We start from the raw sequence: 18,851 nt of genomic DNA on the forward strand, positions 1-18,851 counted from the left end.
CCATCCTCTTCCCTATCTTTTGAAAAAAGTTTGACATGGGTGAGGGAGATTCTTGCGCTGTGCCGAAGGACCCATGGCAGACAGTGTTAAAAGACAGTAGACACAAAATGAAATTCAACATTTTAATTTTGATATAAATTATGTAAATACTTTCCAAAAAGTATCTAAGATATTCTACTGTACAACACATCAAAACGGCATCTGGAAAGCCAGAGACAATAAAGTGTAAATAAGGCACGCAGTTTATTTACACTCATAATTGCATCCTAAACTGTTGAATAGTTCATATTTACAACCCCCATAACGTTTTTGCATTCTGAATTAGTCCTTCACATTTTGATATTTGGCATAATGTTCAAACACACTTTATACACACTGACCTCTCTTTAAACCACTCACAGATTTAATAAATACTACAGAAAAAAATTCAGGTAAGAGTCAGTTTCTTGTGATGAAATACTATAAGAATGAAGAATTAAACTGTTGTGTAATTTATCAGAAAAGCTTATTAACTCTGCTGAAGTACCACTGAATGAAACAAAAATTAATCTGTGAAGTAGCAATCTGATTTGCAGGCTGGCTTCTATGTCCCATCACTCTCATAGTCTTCTATTACTATGTTTTCTTCCACGTCTCCTTGGGCTGAAAAGGGCTGAGGCTGGCTGGCAGGCAGTTCACTTGCACTATTCTGACTCAAAGGAAGAGACCAGGTTTCTGGCTCAGTAGCTTGAGTGGGTTCACCCAGAGGTTCCTCTGCAGAATGTCCTCCATGAAGCTGGGCTTCATCTCCACTGTCAGGGTCGATCATTCCATGTTCCCTGTCACTCAGGGCTTCCATTTTCAATCTGTCAGATTCACAGTGCAGGCATTAATAAGAACCAAAGGAGGAGATTCCTTAAATTACACCATGAGTGTGATGATTATGAAGCCACCTTTCATTTACTTTCATTGCCATTTACTACATTTTCATTTACTTTCATTGTTATTTACTACAAAGTAAATGACAAACTGAATTAAGTTCCTACAACTTAAAATACAAAAAGGGGCTGACCGCAGTGGCTCACGCCTGTACTCTCAGCACTTTGGAATGCTAAGGTGAGCAGATCACTCGAGGCCAGGAGTTCAAGATCTGCTTGGTCACCATGGTGAAACCTGATCTCTACTAAAAATACAAAATTAGTCGGGCGTGATAGCACGTGACTGTAATCCCAGCTACTCAGGAGGCTGAGGCAGGAGAATTATTTAAACCCAGGAAGTGGAGGTTGCAGTGAGCCAAGATGGTGCCACTGGACTCCAGCCTGGGTGACAGAGTAAGACTCCGTTTACCCTCTAAAAACAAACAATAACAACAACAACAACAAAACAACCACCACCACCTAAAAATAAAAAGGGATAATGTCTTCCGTAAAGATTTTTTTTTTAATTGAGACCATCTCTCTATAACCCAGGCTGAAGTGCAGTGGTGCAACCTCAGTTCACTGCAACCTCTGCCTCCTAGGTTCAAGCGATTCTCTTGCCTCAGTCTCCTGAGTAGCTGGTATTACAGGCGCATGCCACCTCGCCTGGCTAATTTTTGTATTTTTAGTAGAGATGGGGTTTCACCACGTTGGCCAGGGCAATCTCGAACTCCTGACGTCAGATTTACACCTGTAATCCCAGCACTTTGGGAGGCCAATCCACCTGCCTTGGCCTCCTAAAGTGCTGGGATTACAAGTGTGAGCCACTGCACCCAGCCTTCAGTAAAGAATTTTTACAAATTAAAAAGAAAAAATGAAATATAATAGAAAAATGGGCACAAACATGGACAACTTATAAAAGAACTACAAATGGTTACTAAATAAATTTTTCAATCTAATTTGTAATTTTAAAAATGAAAATTAAGGCCAGGCACGGTGGCTCACGCCTGTAATCCCAGCACTTTGGGAGGCTGAGGTGGGTGGATCACCAGGTCAAGAGATCGAGACCATCCTGGTCAACATGGTGAAACCCCGTCTCTACTAAAAATACAAAAAATTAGCTGGGCATGGTGGCACGTGCCTGTAATCCCAGCTACTAAGGAGGCTGAGGCAGGAGAATTGCCTGAATCCAGGAGGCAGAGGTTGCAGTAAGCCAAGATCGTGCCATTGCACTCCAGCCTGGGTAACAAGAGTGAAATTCCGTCTCAAAAAAAAAAAAAAAAAGAAAAAAGAAAATTAACACAATGAGCTACTACTGTCATTCTTTTTTTTTTTTTTGAGACAATGTTACTCTCTTGGTGGCATGATCTTGGCTCACTGCAACCTCCATTTCCCAGGTTCAAGTGATTTTCCTGCCTCAGCCTCCGGAATAGCTGGGATTACAGGCATGAACCAACACACCCAGCTAATTTTTGTATTTTTAGTAGAGATGGGTTTTACCATGTTGGTCAGGCTGATCTCGAACTCCTGACCTCCTGGCCTACTACTGTCATCTTCTAAAATGTCAAAGATACTTTTAGAACCCAGTGGTGGCACGGGTTAGCAGAAAAGAACATACTGATACACTATAAGTGGATATACAATTGGCAAAATATTCTTGCAAACAATTTGGCAATACAGAGGAAAAGCCTCAAAAGGTAATATACTTATTGATCCAGCAATTTCATTTCTAGGAATTCATCCTAAGTAAATAGTATTTGAAGTACGTGATGATTTATCTATAAGACTGTGATAGTAAAAGCTGAAAAGAAGCTAAATGGGCAAAAATAATATATAAGTTGAATCACAGGAAATTAAACATCTATTAAATATTAAGTATTAATATTCAATACTAAATAGTACTAAAAATATGGTTATTTTAAATATGGTCAACATAAATAAATGATAATAGTACCAGTCATTGTAATACATAGCACTGAAAATACTGCCTCTCAAGCCACATCAAATAAATAGTTGAACCAATAGTAAAACAGTGAAGACTCTCATTCAATTTAGGTTGGTGCAACCCAATACATCTCAGGAAAAAAAGACAACAGAAGATACTTGTCTTTATTTTGATGCCATAATCTTGGGAGGGTGGAGGAAAGGAGCCATCAGAGAAACCTGGTCCTGATTTCATTCAGAGGGACGTGGGAAGAAAAGCAATGTTTATAAAATGTATAAGCCCTGACCACATCCCAGTGGGATGATGCTTCAAGATCCAGCCATTATGGTCTTTCTGTGATAGGAAAGATGGTCTCTGCATAGCTAAGCCAGTATCCAGAAAAAACTATTAACACTACAAAGGCCTTAATGAATCTTTGAGGGTAGGGAGAAAAAGCTCATACCACAAGAATTTTCCATTTGGGACTAGAAATAAAAGAAAAGACAGGAGGAGTCAGAGGTGCCATTTCTATCACTTACTTTTGTCCATGCATCCAGTAAGCAAGATTTTTTAAGTCTTTTTTTTTTTGAGATGGAGTTTCGATTTTGTTGCCCAGATTGGAGTACAACAGTGAGATCTTGGCTCACTGCAACCTCCACCTCCCGGGTTCAAGTGATTCTCCTGACTCAGCCTCCTGAATGGCTGGGATTACAGGCATGTGCCACCATGCTGAGCTAATTTTTTCTATTTTTAGTAGAGACAGGTTTCACCATGTTGGCCAGGCTGGTCTCAAACTCCTGACCTCAGATGATCCACCCGCCTTGGCCTCCCAATGTGCTGGAAGTACAGGTGTGACCATGCCCAGACAGATTTTTAAAAAATCTTTAAATGATTCCTGAGTGCTTAATTTGATCTTACAAATACGCTAAGTCAAACTGAAATATAGGTTTTGTGTTATTCACTGATAATGGCATAGATGCTATTTTCAATAAAATGAACAGCATATATATAGACATCTCTTTATTTTGATGGTCTAAATTTTCTAAAATAAGAAATTATAGAAGACACTGCTACTTTCTAAGGCAGTTCCTAGTCACTGCAGGTCTTCAAGCAAAGGCTAAGAACACCTCTCGACAGGAAAGCTGGAAAGGGGTTTCTAGATTTGTTGAATTGGAGGATTTTAAAGATTCCTCTGCCTTTGTGATTCCATGATTCCATTTAGTCTGGTATAGTCCATTGGGAGTAGGTGCTGTAGGAAGGTTCTACAATTGTATTGTACTGTAGACCCTTCCTTTTCTTAAATATAATACGCTGTTCAAGAAAAGGAAACATCTACAATATGACTATGTTTATAAATTACCAGGTACAGTATTTCTTTCTTGATCAGCTTACCTTCCAAAGTGTCGCTTTAGAGGGAGCCTTCCAATATCTTGGATAAAAGAAATCTGAGCTGAAACAGATTTTTTAAAAGTTGTAAACAATTTTCCAAAGAAAATATACAAATGACCAATAAGTACATGAACAGATGCTGAAAATCACTAATCTTTAGAGAAATGCAAATCCAAGCCATAGTGTGAAACCGATTCACATCTGGTTATCAAAAACCAGAAAACAAAAAGTGTGGGGAAGGATGTGGAGAAACTGGAACCCTTGTACATTTCTCATGGGAATGTAAAATGGTGTAGCTGCTGTGGAAAACAATAGAGTGGGTCCTCAAAAAAATTATTATGATTTAACAATTCCATTTCTGTGTATATACACAAAAGAATTAAAAGCAGAGTCTCAAAAAGGTATTTGCATGCCCATGTTCATATCAGTATTAACAATAAACAAAGGGTGGAAGCAACCCAAATGTCCCATCAACAAATGAATAACCAAATGTGGTATATACATCTAATGCAATATTACTCAGCTTCAAAAAGGAAGGTAATTCTGACACACGCTGTAACACAAATGAACTTCAATGACATCATTCTAAGTGAAATAAACCAGTCACAAAACAACAAATATTGTATGATTCCACTTACATAAAGTATCTAGAGTCATAAATTCAGAGAGAAAGAAAGTAGAATGGTGGCTGCCAGGGGGAAGGGAAAATAGGGAGTTAATGCTAATAGTTATAGAATTTCAGTTTTACAAGAAGCAAAAGTTTTGGAAATTGGTTGCAGAACAAGGTGTATATACTTCAGACTACTGCACTGTAGAATTGAAAATGGTTAAGATGATAAACTTTATGTTCTGTATACTTTACCATAACTAAAAATTCAAAAAGAAAAAGAATGATATAGTAGACTTCGTGACAGCATAAGCTCTTGTGTACCCACTCCCAGAGATAAGGAAAAGCGGTGAAAACTTTTCAAAATCAATCATTTAAAGTCTCTGGGAAATGAGGAAATATTTATTCAAGAAAATCAACAGAGAAAATCTGAGGCATTTGAGCCACTATTTCCTCCCTTGCATTCCCAACCCTGAACTGAGAGGGCTCAGCTTGATGAAAATTTCATTCCAGGTGGATGCAAGCCAAGAACTAAGGACTCCTTCCTACTTGGGTGCAGCAGGGTGTCTGGGGCTTCCTTTCTCCACCCAGCCCTACTCATAAGATAAGTGGTTCTAACCCAAAGGCACTGCCCCCTGTCCCAACTGCAGTCTCCCTTACCCCAGCTTGTTACATAGCAGAGGGTCCATATTGGGAGAGGCAAGACAAAATAATCAGAGGCTACCTCTGCAGCTGGGCACGGAAAAGAGAGCCTTGAAGCTTTCCCCAAAGGAACTGACTTTATTTGAAACATAGTGTGGGGAAGTTCAAGCCTAAAGGGCACCCCTGAAACCAGCTTCTCTCAATTAAGAACAAGCTAAACATAAGCCAACTACTTCGTAAGAAAACCAGTGAAAGAGACAACTAAAAACAGCCCTTCTGGTTTCAGAACAACCCTGAGACTGGCTTGAAAGTCTATACCTGCCCAAATTAAATTGGATCAGACTGTAAAGAAATTTTTGTCCTAAAGCACTGCTGAAAACAGAGCAATTAAATAGTAGTTAGAAAGTAGCCAGGAACAGTGGCTCACCCCTGTAATACCAACATTTTGGGAGGCCAAGGTGGGTGGATCACTTGGGTCAGGAGTTCAGTATCAGCTTGGCTAACATGGTGAAACACCATCTCTACTAAAAATATAAAAATTAGCTGGGCATGGTGGCACATGCCTGTCGTCTCAGCTACTCAGGAGGCTGAGGCATAAGAATTCCTTGAGCCCGGGGCGGGGCGGAGGTTGCAGTGAGCCATCGTGCCACTGCACTCCAGTCTGAGTGACAGAGTGAGACCCTTTCCATAAAGAAAGAAAGAAAGTAATTATGGGAGCCAACAGTGTGATACCAAAGGAAGCAGAGAGCTATACAGAGATATCAGGGAAAGAGACAAAGTGAGCTCTGCTAAAACTACCATCATCCCAAATTAACTGTGAGCACAGCCAAGGCTGAGCTCTCTGAGGAGGAAGAAAAGCTTCATATTGCAAAAGACAGACTTCATTACATGAGTTTAGCCAGGTCACTAAACAAATAAACAAGCACACAACAATAAAAACAAGCCCCAGAGGAGGAGAATAAACATTCTCCAAAATTGCTACAATACAGTCCCTAAAATATCTCATTTTCAACAAAAAATGATGACATGTAAAGAAACAGGAAAGTGTGACCCACCCATAAGAAAAAGGTGGGCAAGGGCCGGGCACAGTGGCTCACGCCTGTAATCCCAGCACTTTGGGAGGCCGAGGTGGGTGGATCACAAGGTCAAGAGATCGAGACCATCCTGGTCAGTATGGTGAAACCCCGTCTCTACTAAAAATACAAAAAAAATAGCTGGGCATGGTGGCGCGTGCCTGTAATCCCAGCTACTCAGGAGGCTGAGGCAGGAGAATTGCCTGAACCCAGGAGGCGGAGGTTGTGGTGAGCCGAGATCACGCCATTGCACTCCATCCTGGGTAACAAGAGCAAAACTCCATCTCAAAAAAAAAAGAAAAAAAAGAAAAAAGAAAAAGAAAAAGGTGGGCAAAAGAAATTGCCTTTGAGAGGGCTCAGACATTAAATTAACAGAAAAAGACTTCAGATAAGCCATTATAAATATTTTCAAAGTAGAAAAGGAAACCATGCTTAAAGTAGTAAAGAAAGCCATAATGGCAATGTCTCATGAAAAAGAACATCAATAAAAAGACAAAAATTATAAAAAGAACCAAATGAAAATTCTGTCAAAAAGTACAATAACTAAAATGAAAAATTCACTAAAGGGGCTCAACACTAGATTTTAACCAGAAGTATTACCAAACTTGGACACAGGCCAGGCACAGTGGCTCACACCTATAATCCCAGCACTTTGGGAGGCTGAGGCAGGTGGATTACCTGAGGTCACAAGTTCGAGACCAGCTTGGCCAACATGACAAAAAATGTCTACTAAAAATACAAAAGTTAGCCAGGCGTGGTGGCACGCGCCTATAATCCCAGCTACTCAAGAGGCTGAGGCAAGAGAATTGCTTGAATCTGGGAGGCAGACATTGTGCCACTGCACTCCAGCCTAGGCAACAGAGCGAGACTCTGTCTCAAAAACAAAACAAACAAACAAAAAAAACACCTTGGACATAGATTGACAGAGATTATGTGATCAAAATATAGAGAGAAAATAAAAGAAATAAGAAAAACCAAAACATCTTACTTTTACTAATTTTTATAAACCTTTTAAAATTCCTAAGTCTAACAATATGAGGGCTCTTGGATACTTACCTTTTAAAAAAATCTACTACACAGGCCAAAGCAGGTGGATCACCTGAGGTCAGGAGTTTGAAACCAGCCTGGCCAATATGTAAAAGCCATCTTTAATAAAAATACAAAAAGTAGCTGGGTGTGGTGGTGTGTGCCTATAATCCTAGCTACTCAGGAGGCTGAGGTAGAATTGCTTGAACCTGGGAGAAGGAGGCTGCAGTGAGTTGAGATCGCGCCACTGCCCTTTAGCCTGGGAGACAGAGCAAGGTTCCATCTGAAGAAAAAAAAAAAAAAAAAAAAAAATCTGGCCGGGCCCGGTGGCTCATGCCTATAATCCCAGCACTTTGGGAGGCCGAGGCGGGTGGATCACAAGGTCAAGATATCGAGACCATCCTGGTCAACATGGTGAGCCCCGTCTCTACTAAAAATACAAAAAAATTAGCTGGGCATGGTGGTGCGTGCCTGTAGTCCCAACTACTCAGGAGGCTGAGGCAGGAGAATTGCTTGAACCCAGGAGTCGGAGGTTGCAGTGAGCCGAGATCGCGCCATTGCACTCCAGCCTGGGTAACAAGAGCGAAACTCCATCTCAAAAAATAAAAAATAAAAAAAATCCATTACACAATACAATCAGAATTATTTTAATTAACAAAATTGTATATATTTATTGTGGGCAACATTTTAAAAAATATATACATTGTAGAGTGACTAACTGTAGCTAATTAACACATATATTACCTCACAGAGTTATTTTTGTGGGGAAGACACTTAACATTTACTCTCTTAGCATTTTTCAAGAAAATAATATATGTTACTTGAAATATTCTCAAAAGTTTTTGATTAAAAAAAAAAAAGAATACAATATATTGGTTAGGTGTGGTGGCTCACACCTGTAGTCCCAACACTTTGGGAGGCTGAGTGGGGAGGATCGCTTGAACCCAGGGGTTCAAGACCAGCCTATGCAACATGGCAAAACCCCAATTTCACAAAAAAAATACAAAAATTAGCTAAGGGTGGTGGTGCACACCTGTGGTCACCAGCTACTCAGGAAGCTGAGGTGGGAGGATCAGTTGAGCCAAGGATATTTAGGCTGCAGTGAGCCGTGATCGCACCACCACAATTCAGCCTGTGTGACAAGAGTGATAGCCTGTCTCAAAAAAAGAAACAAAACCACAACAAAATATACACTATTAACTATAGCCATCATGTTGTAAAGCAGAACTCTTGAACTTACTCCTCCTACGTAACAAAATTTTGTATTCTTTGACCAACATCTTTCCTACCATCCAAGCCCATGGTAATCCCATTCTATGCTCTACTATGAGATTGACTTTTTTTTTTTTTGAGATGGAGGTTCGCTGTTGTTGCCCAGGCTGGAGTGCAATGGCGTGATCTCAGCTTACCACAACCTCCACCTCCCTGATTCAAGCGATTCTCTTGCCTCAGTCTCCAGAGTAGCTGGGATTACAAGAATGTGCCACCACTCCTGGCTAATTTTTTTGTATTTTTAGTAGAGATGGGGTTTCTCTGTCGGCCAGGCTGGTCTTGAACTCCCAACCTCAGGTGATCCACCTGCCTAATTTTTTATATTTTTGGTAGAGAGGGGGTTTCACCTTGTTTGCCAGGCTAGTCTTGAACTCCTAACCTCAAGTGATCCACCTGCCTCAGCCTCCCAAAGTGCTGGGATTACAGGCACGAGCCACCATGCCTGACCTTGACTTCATATTCTTTAGATATATATCCAGTAGTAGGAATGCTGGATCATACGGTAGTTCTATTTTTAGTTTTTAAAGGAACCTCCATACTGTTCCTCAAAACAGCTGTACTAATTTACATTCTTACTAACTTTGTGAGGATTCCTTGTTTCCACACCCTGGCCAACACTTGTTATCATTTGTCTTTTTGATAATGGCCATTTTAACCAGTGTAATGTGGTATCTCACTGTCATTTTAACGTACATTTCCCTGATCATTAGTGCTAAGCCTTAATGTTAAGCAGTTTTTCATATACCTTGGCCATCTGTATGTCTTTCACATACACTGGCCATCTGTATGTCTTCTTTTAAGAAATGTCTAACTGGTCCTTTGCCTTTTGAGACGGCATCTCACTCTGTTGCCCAGGCTGGAATGCAGTGGTGTGATCTCGGCTCACTGCAACCTTCCCTTTCCAGGCTCAAACAATTCTCCCACCTCAGCCTCCTGAGTAGCTGGGACTACAGGTGTGAGCCACTATACCAGCTAATTTTATCATTTTTTTTTTTTTTTAAGATGGAGTTTCACTCTTGTTGTCCAGGCTGTAGTGCAATGATATAATCTCTGCTCACTGTAATCTCTGCTTCCCGGGTTCAAGTGATTCTCCTGCCTCAGCCTCCCGAGTAGCCGGGATTACAGGTGCAAGCCACCACACCCAGCTAATTTTTAAATATTTTTGTAGAGACAAGGTATCACTGTGTTGCCTAGGCTGGTCTCGAGCTCCTGGGCTCAGGCAATCTCCCCACCTTGGCTGCCCAAAGTGCTGGGATTATAGGCATGAGCTGCCATGCCTAGCCCAGAATATTTTTTTTCCTAAGAGTTTCACTATTATTGCCTAGGCTGGAGTGCAACGACACAATCTCAGCTCATTGCCTCCCGGGTTCAAGCGATTCTCTTGCCTCAACCTCTGAGTAGCTGGGATTACAGGCATGCGCCATCATGCCTGGCTAATTTTGTACTTTAGTAGAGACAGTGTTTCTCTATGTTGGTCATGCTGGTCTTGAACTCCCGACCTCAGGTGATCTGCCCGCTTCAGCCTCTCAAAGTGCTGGGATTATAGGCATAAGTCACTGCACTCAGCCCCAAAATTTTAAAGACAGAGTTGACCTTACCAGTTATCAGAAGAAAGGATTAAAGAGTAAATATCTACTTTAATACAATGAAGAGTTTTATCTTATAGCTTTTGAGAGTATTACTACTTAAAAAGTGTTTAAAATGTTGGGTACTCATAGGCAAAAATAAGATAACCTATATGCAGTGGACATAATTATCTGTTGTTAAGAATCCAGATATCTTTCCCTTTCTTGCCAATTCTTTTTAAGATTACTTCTGTGGTATTTCTGCAGAAAAAAAATACATATCCTGAATTCAATAATGAGGAATCACCAAACTCAAACTGAAGGATAGTATACATAGTAACTGTCCTATATGCCTCTAAAATGTCATAGACAAAGAAAGACTAAAAAACCGCTCCAGATCAAGGGAGATGAAAAAGACATGGAAACTATATCACTAAATGCATCAGGTTATCTTTCATTGAATTCTGGAAAAGAAATGGGGAACAAGTCGTCATTTTTACACAGGATATTATTAGGGCTGGGTGCGGTAGCCCACGCTTATAATTGTAACGCTTTGGGAGGCTGAGGTGAGAGGATTGCTTGAGGCCAGGAGTTCAAGACCAACCTGGCCAACATAACGATACTCTGTCTCTTATTAGTTTTTTTTTTTTTTTTTTAATAAAAGGATATTAGGACAAATGGCAAACTTTGGGGACAAAAAACGAATGGTATTAATGTTAATTTCCTGACTTGATGTGCATAGTGTGGTTATGCAGGAAAATGTTCTTGTTTTTAGTAAGTGCAGACTTAAGTTTTTAAGAATAATGGGATATTATGCCTGCAATTTACTCAAAACTGGTTCAGCAAAATACATATATGAGCGTGCTTATATTGACAGAGAATATAATTAGACAAATATGGTAAAAATGTAACAATGAGGAAACTTAATGAAGGATATACAAGAATTCTTTTGTACTATTCTTGCATCTTTATGTTAAAAATAATTTCAAAATAAAGTTTAAAATAGTGGCTGGGCATGGTGGCTCACACCTGTAATTCCAGCACTTTGGGAGTCTGAGGTGGGTGGATCACTTAAAGCCAGGAGTTCAAGATCAGCCTGGCCAACATGGTGAAACCCCACCTCTACTAAAAATACAAAAAAATATTAGCTGGGTATGATGGTGCATGCCTGTAATCCCAGCTACTTCAGAGGCTGAGATAGGAGAATTGCTTGAACCCAGGAGGTAGAGGTTGCAGTGAGCCGAGATCACGCCATTGCACTCCAGCCTGGGCAAAAAGAAAAAAAAAATTTTTAAACTAGTGTAATCTTAAAACAATTGGCAAGAAGAGGGGAAATCTCTGGATTCTGATCAACAGATTAATCATGACCACTGCCCAAAAGTTATCCCATTTTTGCCTAAGAATGCACAACATTTTCTAAACTTGTGCAGGTGTATACTACCACAGGCATAGTAATGTTTGTAGCATTATAATTTCATAACATGAAAATATACTATTAATAGGCATTTTTGTAATACTGCAATCAAAATATCCATCATAAGGTTAAATAAAATTATTATAAATTCTGAAAAAAATAAGTTAGATTTCAATACACTTTAGCATTGCTGCTTTGACATTAACTCATAAAATATGAAAGGCTATCCATGGTAAGTGACATAAGCAAATTAACGTTTGTCTCATTCTGCATGTTTCTACATTCACAGAAGAGTATCTGGAAGAATTTATATCAATCTGTCAAAACAACCTCTGGTTGTAGGGGAAGAACTTTCAATTTTTACTTTATATACTTCTATATTGTTTGATGCTTTTTTTTTTTAAACAGGTCTCACTTTGTCACCCAGCCTGGAATGCAGTGGCGTGATCTCAGCTCACTGCAACCTCTACCTCCCAGGTTCAAGCGATTCTCCTGCCTCAGCTTCCCAAGTAACAGGGATTACAAGAGCGTGCCACCATGCCTGGCTAATTTTAGTATTTTTAGTAGAGATAGGGTTTCACCATGTTGGCTAGGCTGATCGAGAACTCCTAACCTCCAGTGATCTGCCTGTCTTGGCCTCCCAAAGTGCTGGGATTACAGCCATGAGCCACTGCGCCTGGCCTGTTTGATGCTTTAAAAAAAAAATCATAAAGGATTTATAATTATCTGGATCAAGAAATAAAACAACATATCTCACTGTATATAACAATAAGTTGGCCCACAAAAAGATACTGCTATAAAATCCTACTTCTTAAAAGAAAAGAAAAACCTATGTTATTACCTTGATTTCTCATTGGAATGGTTAGTAGAGCAAGGTATGGCAACAGCTGAGTTTGCAGGCATAAAGCTGGTAGGCAGAAGTCAGGAAAAAGTGCTTTTGCTGCCAGGCAATTTTCCCGATACTGTATGGAAAAGGAAAAAAAAAGATAAAGGAAAAATGAAATTAAAAATATGTATCCCTAGACAAACTAAGTTTATTATATAAACTTACATAATACGTTTTTATTAGGTTATGGGTTTATATATCACAAATATACTTTTAAGAGCTTATTTAAGTAGTCCTTTACAGTCTTCCTAGTATTGTTGAATAAAGTATTTCACCTACACAACTATTTCACATAGATATAACAAGAATTTTTAAAAGACATTGGATGAATAAGAAAAATTTAAAAATCAAAGGAATTCTGTTTATGAGCACACATCACAAATTACATAAAAATACTATTTTTCAATGAAATAATTCAGTTTCTTTAGTCTACACAATGTTAGTCTGAGGAAGAGAGAAGCATAATCCCTGCCTTCAAGAAGCTAACAGTCTTAGATAACTTATATGTTGCTACAATGCAAAATTAATATATGTGGTATAAGACAAAGCAAGTCAGTGAGATACAAATTGCTTAAAAGTCATTAAATTTTCCAATAAATCTGTTGGAAAAAATGTCCTAGGTAATATACTATAGGGTGATTTTCAGCTGTATGATTTTACAACTGGAAGACATCTCAGAGATGACCCAGGCCAGGGGTCATAAATTCAGATATTATAGAAGTCAAGCAGGCAATATAAGTGAATGAACCAGCTGGGGACAGTGGTGCCTACTACTCACATCTCAAAGGGGCAGATGCTACATGATGAGGTGATTGCCACTATGCAGAAATATGAGCCAGTGTTACTTCACTTGCCTTTTAGTTTTTTAAGAGATTGGTGGGGTGGGGTGGGGTGGGGTGCAGTTCACTCTGTCGCCCAGGCTGGAGTGCAGTGGCAAAATCATTGTTCACTGCAACCTCTGTCTCCCAGGCTTAAGCAATCCTCCCATGTCAGCCTCCCAAGTAGCTGGGACTACGTGGGAAAAACAAAAAAAAATTTTTTTTTCTTTTTCTTGTAGATTTGGGATCTCATTATGCTGCCCAGGCTGGTCTCAAACTCCTGGTGTGTGCCACCACACCCAGATAATTTTTTAAAACGCTTTTTATAGAGATGGGGTTTCACCATGTTGCCTAGGCTGGTCTCAAACTCCTGGGTTCAAGTGATCCTTCCATCTCAGCTTTCCAAAGTGCTCGGATTATATGTGTGAGCCACTGTGTCTGGCCTTTTTTTTTCCCCAAGAGATTCCGGAAATTCTGAAGCTAGAAATTCATATCTGACTTTTAATCATTTAAAGACTGGCAATTCATTTTGAAAACTCTGTTGTGTATTTTGTTTTCAACTCGTGGACCACCCATATTTTACTACTAAATAATTCAATCATCTACATTTTTAGCTGTGGAGAGTAAAAGCACATTAGGTGAATAACTTTTCCAGACACAGGCAGGGCCAAGATTTCTTCTCCTTTCTTTGATTAACTTAAATTGACGAATAAGCTCTGTATGTTTTTATAGTATACAAGATAATGTTCTGAAATATGAATATATGGTAGAATGGCTAAATGGAGCCAATTAACACATGCATTACCTTACATACATATATTTTTTGTGTGTGGTGAGAACACTTAAAATCTACTGTTTTAGTGATTTTCAAATACATAACACAGTGTTTTTATTTTATTTTAAGATGGAGTCTTGTTCTGTCACCCAGGCTAGTGTGCAGTGGCGTGATCTAGGCTCACTGCAACCTCCGCCTCCCAGGTTCAAACAATTCTCCTGCCTAAGCCTCCCAAGTAGCTGGTATTGGGAGGTGCCCGCCACCATGCCCAGCTAATTTTTTGTATTTTAGTAGATACAGGGTTTCACTGTCTTGGCCAGCCTAGTCTTGCACTCCTGGCCTTATGATCTACCTGCCTCAACCTCCCAAAGTGCTGGGATTGCAGACCTGAGCACTGAGCATGGCCAACACATTGTTATTAATAGTCACCATGTTATACAAAATATCTCTTGAACTTAAAACTTATACCTGCTGTCTAACTGAAATTTTATATACTAGGGATTTCTGTTTTCCAGTCAACATTTTCAGGTTGAACTAGTGTTTATTTCTAATTTTGTTTTTCTTTTTCTTGTAGATATGGGATCTCACTATGTTGTCCAGGCTGTCTCAAACTTGGGGTCTTCTTGTCTCGGCCTTCCAAACTGCGGGGATTACAGGTGTGAGCCACCATGCCTGGCCCTAAAGTTTATGTTTAATTGAAACTAAAATATAAATATGCAGCTGGGTGCAGTGGCTGACACCTGTAATCCTAGTACTTTGGGAGGCTGAGGTGGGCAGATCACTTGAGGTCAGGAGTTCAAGACTAGCCTGGCCAACATGGTAAAACTCTGTCCCTGTCTCTACTAAAAATTTAAAAATGAGCTGGGTGTGGAGGCATGCACCTGTAATCCCAGCTACTTAGGAGGCTGAGGTGGGAGAATTGCTTGAACCTAGGAAGCAGAGGTTGCAGTGAGCTACTACACTACACTCCAGCATGGGTGACAGAGCTACTCTGTCTCAATTTTAAAAAACAAATAAAAACTAAATTATAACTATGCTTGGATTCCAATAAAACTAATAAATAAAACATGTATATGTATTCAAATTTTGATAGTCTTTTTTCCTTTAAAAAACTGTACAAGTGTTTAAGAGTTACCTTTCTATGTTTTATAAAAACTCAGAATCTAATTGTGGACCTTGGCAACTATTTCGTTAAAAATGAAACATTTTTTCCTTTGTTATGTTTTAAAGAAAATAACAGCTTTGAATTATAATTCATGTATCATGAAGTTCACATATTAAAAGTATACAATTCTTTTTTTTTTTTTTACCTTTTTACTTATTAGAAACCACTGGGGTTTATGCAAGGGTCGAAAACTTGATCCTCCTCCTTGGCAATGAGCATATCCTCGGGCTTTGTTGGAATGTATCACACCTCTCGTAGCTACAGATGTGCTATATTCCCTGAGTAAAGAGCGTGTCTAACAAATGAGAAAAGAAGTGAAAAAAAAGATTTATAAAAGAGCATTACTGGTATTCCTGACATGCACAAAAACACTAAGCGTATTTAGTGTCTATGTGTTCACTTTCTTCAACATTACTACAGCCCTATAAAAAAACAGCACTACAAACTTATTTAAAGCAAATTCCACTGGGACCTATCAATCAAATGCAATGTATAAAGCCTGACTGGATCTTGGACAGGGGTGGGGGAAACAACTTTAAATACATTTTTGAGGCAAATGAGAAAATCTGAATAGGGACAATATATTGCTAGATTAATGTTAACTTTCTTAGGTATAATAATGCTATGGTATTGTATTAAAACAATGTCCTTATGCATGCTTAAGTATTAAGTGTCATGACGTTCCCAACTATTAATACTTTCCAATTATTCAGCCAAAAACAAATGTGTAAATGTATAGAGAGATTAAGAAAATGCGGCACGGCCGGGCACGGTGGCTCAAGCCTGTAATCCCAGCACTTTGGGAGGCCAAGGCGGGTGGATCACAAGGTCAACAGATCGAGACCATCCTGGTCAACATGGTGAAACCCCGTCTCTACTAAAAATGCAAAAAGTTAGCTGGGCATGGTGGCGTGTGCCTGTAATCCCAGCTACTCAGGAGGCTGAGGCAGGAGAATTGCCTGAACCCAGGAGGCGGAGGTTGCGGTGAGCTGAGATGGCACTATCACACTCCAGCCTGGGTAACAAGAGTGTCTAAAAAAAAAAAAGAAAATGTGGCAAAATATGCAACTGTCAAACTAAAGTTAAGGATATGCAGCTATTCATTGCACTATCATCAAAAAAATTTTTTTAATTTGTGTGGGTACCTAGTAGCTGCATGTATTTATGAGGTACATGAGGTACTTTGATACTGGCATACAATGCATAATCATTACCTCAAGATAAATGGGGTATCCATTATTTCAACCATTATCAAACAATTCAATTACAGTCTTTTCGTTATTTTGTATTATTATCTAAGACAGGGTCCTGGTCTGTTGCCCAGCCTGGAATGTAATGGCATGATCACAACTCACTATAACCTCAAATTCCTGGGCTCAGGTGATTCTCCCACCTCAGTCTCCTGAGTAGCTGGGACCACCTATGCCCAAGGAATTTTCTTGGTATTTTTCTATAGAGACAGGGTTTTGTCATGTTACTCTGGCCAGTCTTGAACTCATGAGCTCAAGTGAGTTCTGCCTGCCTCAGCCTCTGTTAAGTGCTGGGTTTACAGGTATGCCCTACTGAGCCCGGCCTTAATTTAACACTTAGAACCACAGAAATATTAACATATCAAAACAGTGTTGTCCAACAGAACTTCCTGTAATAATGGAAATGTTTTGTATCTGGGCTGTTAAGTAAAGCAGCCATCAACAACATGCAGTTATCAAGCACTGGAGATGTGGCCAGTATGACTGAGAAATCGAATTTTTAATTAAATTTAAATGTCAATAGCTACATGTGGTTGGTGGCTGTTGTACTGGTAAAGGCAGTGTTAAGATGTTAAGAAAAAAATATAAATTTTATAGTTAAAAACTTACAAATATGTAAAAGAAATACATTTTTAAAACTAGCAGAAAGTGTAGCAACATGTACAGTTCTTTCTCTTGTATCTACTTTTTAATGGTTGTCAAATTTTGAGTATATATTAATTTTAAAATCAGAAAATGAGCTGGGGTTGGGCGTGGTGGCTCACGCCTATAATCTCAGCACTTTAGAGGCCAGGGCAGGTAGATTGCTTGACCTCAGGAGTTCGAGACCAGCATGGGTAATATGGTAAAACCCTGTCTCTAAAAAAAAAAAAAAAAAAAAAAAAAAAAAAAAATTAGTGGGGCATAGTGGTGCTTGCCTATAGTCCCAGCTACTGGATGAGGAAGTGCCTGAGGTTGGAGGATCCCAGAAGGTCAAGGTTGCAGTGAGCTGTGTTTGTACCACTACACTCCAGCCAGGGCAAAAAAGTGAGATACTGTCTCAAAAAAAAAAAAAAAAAAGAAAGAAAAGAAAAAGAAAATAAGTTGGGCATGGTGGTGTGTGCCTGTATTCCCAGCTACTTGGAAGGCAGAGACAAAAGGTTTCCCCTAAACCCGTAGTTCAAGATCAGGCTGGGTAACACAGCTATAGCTAGAGCCTCCTCTCAAAAAAACAAAAAACCATAACCACAAAACCAGAAAATAATTTTAGAAACCGGAGTGGTAGCTCACACTTGTAATCCCAGCACTTTAGAGGCTCAGGCAAGAGGACTGTCTGAGCCCAGGAATTTGAGACCAGCTTGGGCAACACAGTGAGACCCTGTCTCTACACACACACACACATACACACACACACACACAGATACACACACACACAGATACACAAACACACACACACAGATACACACACACACACAAACTTTAGAAACAACTGGTGCTATATTGTCAGCAGCAAAATCAGATTTGCTACTGAAGCTTTATTATAAACACTGAGTTGGATACATTAACTTTAGCATAGTTATGAAGAATGCCAGGCAATTAGGGATAAAAGTAAACTTTCTTAATTCTAAGCAAATACTGATAAACATAAACATGTAAGTCAAATGGTCTTACATTCCAGTCACCACTGAGGATATCTGCAAAACTTAGAAATTCACTGGCCCTCACAATATCATCAATTTCCATGAAGAAATCTATGTAGTTTTGGTGAAGATATAAATTAAATAAGTCTCCTGGCATGTGTGACATTTCTACTACCTCCTATAAAAAAAAGCATAGATACATAAATTTGGTAAAAAGTAATGGTCAGATATATATGCACACAAATAATGTATCTTTTGTAATCTGTACTAAGTGTCATTAAAGATCTTACCTCAGGTTCAACAAGTAATGTATCCCGTTCATATTCTGATAAATGAGAGGGCAACCGAGATGAGTCTAATTCTGTTAAAGACGTTCCTATAAAAAATTTCTGAAATTATTAAATATATTCTCTATAATTATATAGCACCTCTCATTTGAACATTTTGAAAACTTTGGACATACAATGCTAACACAGTAAGCAAACTGTTAAAAAAGAATAAATAAAAAACAACTGGAAGCAAGCACCCAT

General features: G+C 39.1%; 1 protein-coding gene across 16 annotated transcripts in view; it reads right to left on the bottom strand.

The window, feature by feature from the left end:
* Nucleotides 1-108: 108 nt before the first annotated feature.
* Nucleotides 109-18,851, bottom strand: part of RAD17 (RAD17 checkpoint clamp loader component) — a 42,857-nt gene continuing 24,114 nt past the window's right edge. For 12 of the 16 annotated variants that reach the window (XM_078365385.1, XM_078365383.1, XM_035291464.3 and 9 more), the window contains 6 exons: nucleotides 18,612-18,697; nucleotides 18,353-18,499; nucleotides 15,598-15,747; nucleotides 12,650-12,770; nucleotides 4,213-4,270; nucleotides 109-845 (listed from right to left, as the gene is read on the bottom strand). In XM_078365385.1, the coding sequence (XP_078221511.1) occupies nucleotides 584-845; nucleotides 4,213-4,270; nucleotides 12,650-12,770; nucleotides 15,598-15,747; nucleotides 18,353-18,499; nucleotides 18,612-18,697 (824 nt within the window). In that variant the 3' untranslated portion in view covers nucleotides 109-583. Of the gene's footprint in view, nucleotides 846-4,212; nucleotides 4,271-11,341; nucleotides 11,661-12,649; nucleotides 12,771-15,597; nucleotides 15,748-18,352; nucleotides 18,500-18,611; nucleotides 18,698-18,851 lie in introns of those variants that run through there. The other 4 variants (XM_078365387.1, XM_054252212.2, XM_078365386.1 and 1 more) reach the window with 1 other exon arrangement.

The sequence above is a fragment of the Callithrix jacchus genome, chromosome 2, assembly GCF_049354715.1.
Source record: "Callithrix jacchus isolate 240 chromosome 2, calJac240_pri, whole genome shotgun sequence".
Lineage (NCBI taxonomy): Eukaryota > Metazoa > Chordata > Mammalia > Primates > Cebidae > Callithrix > Callithrix jacchus.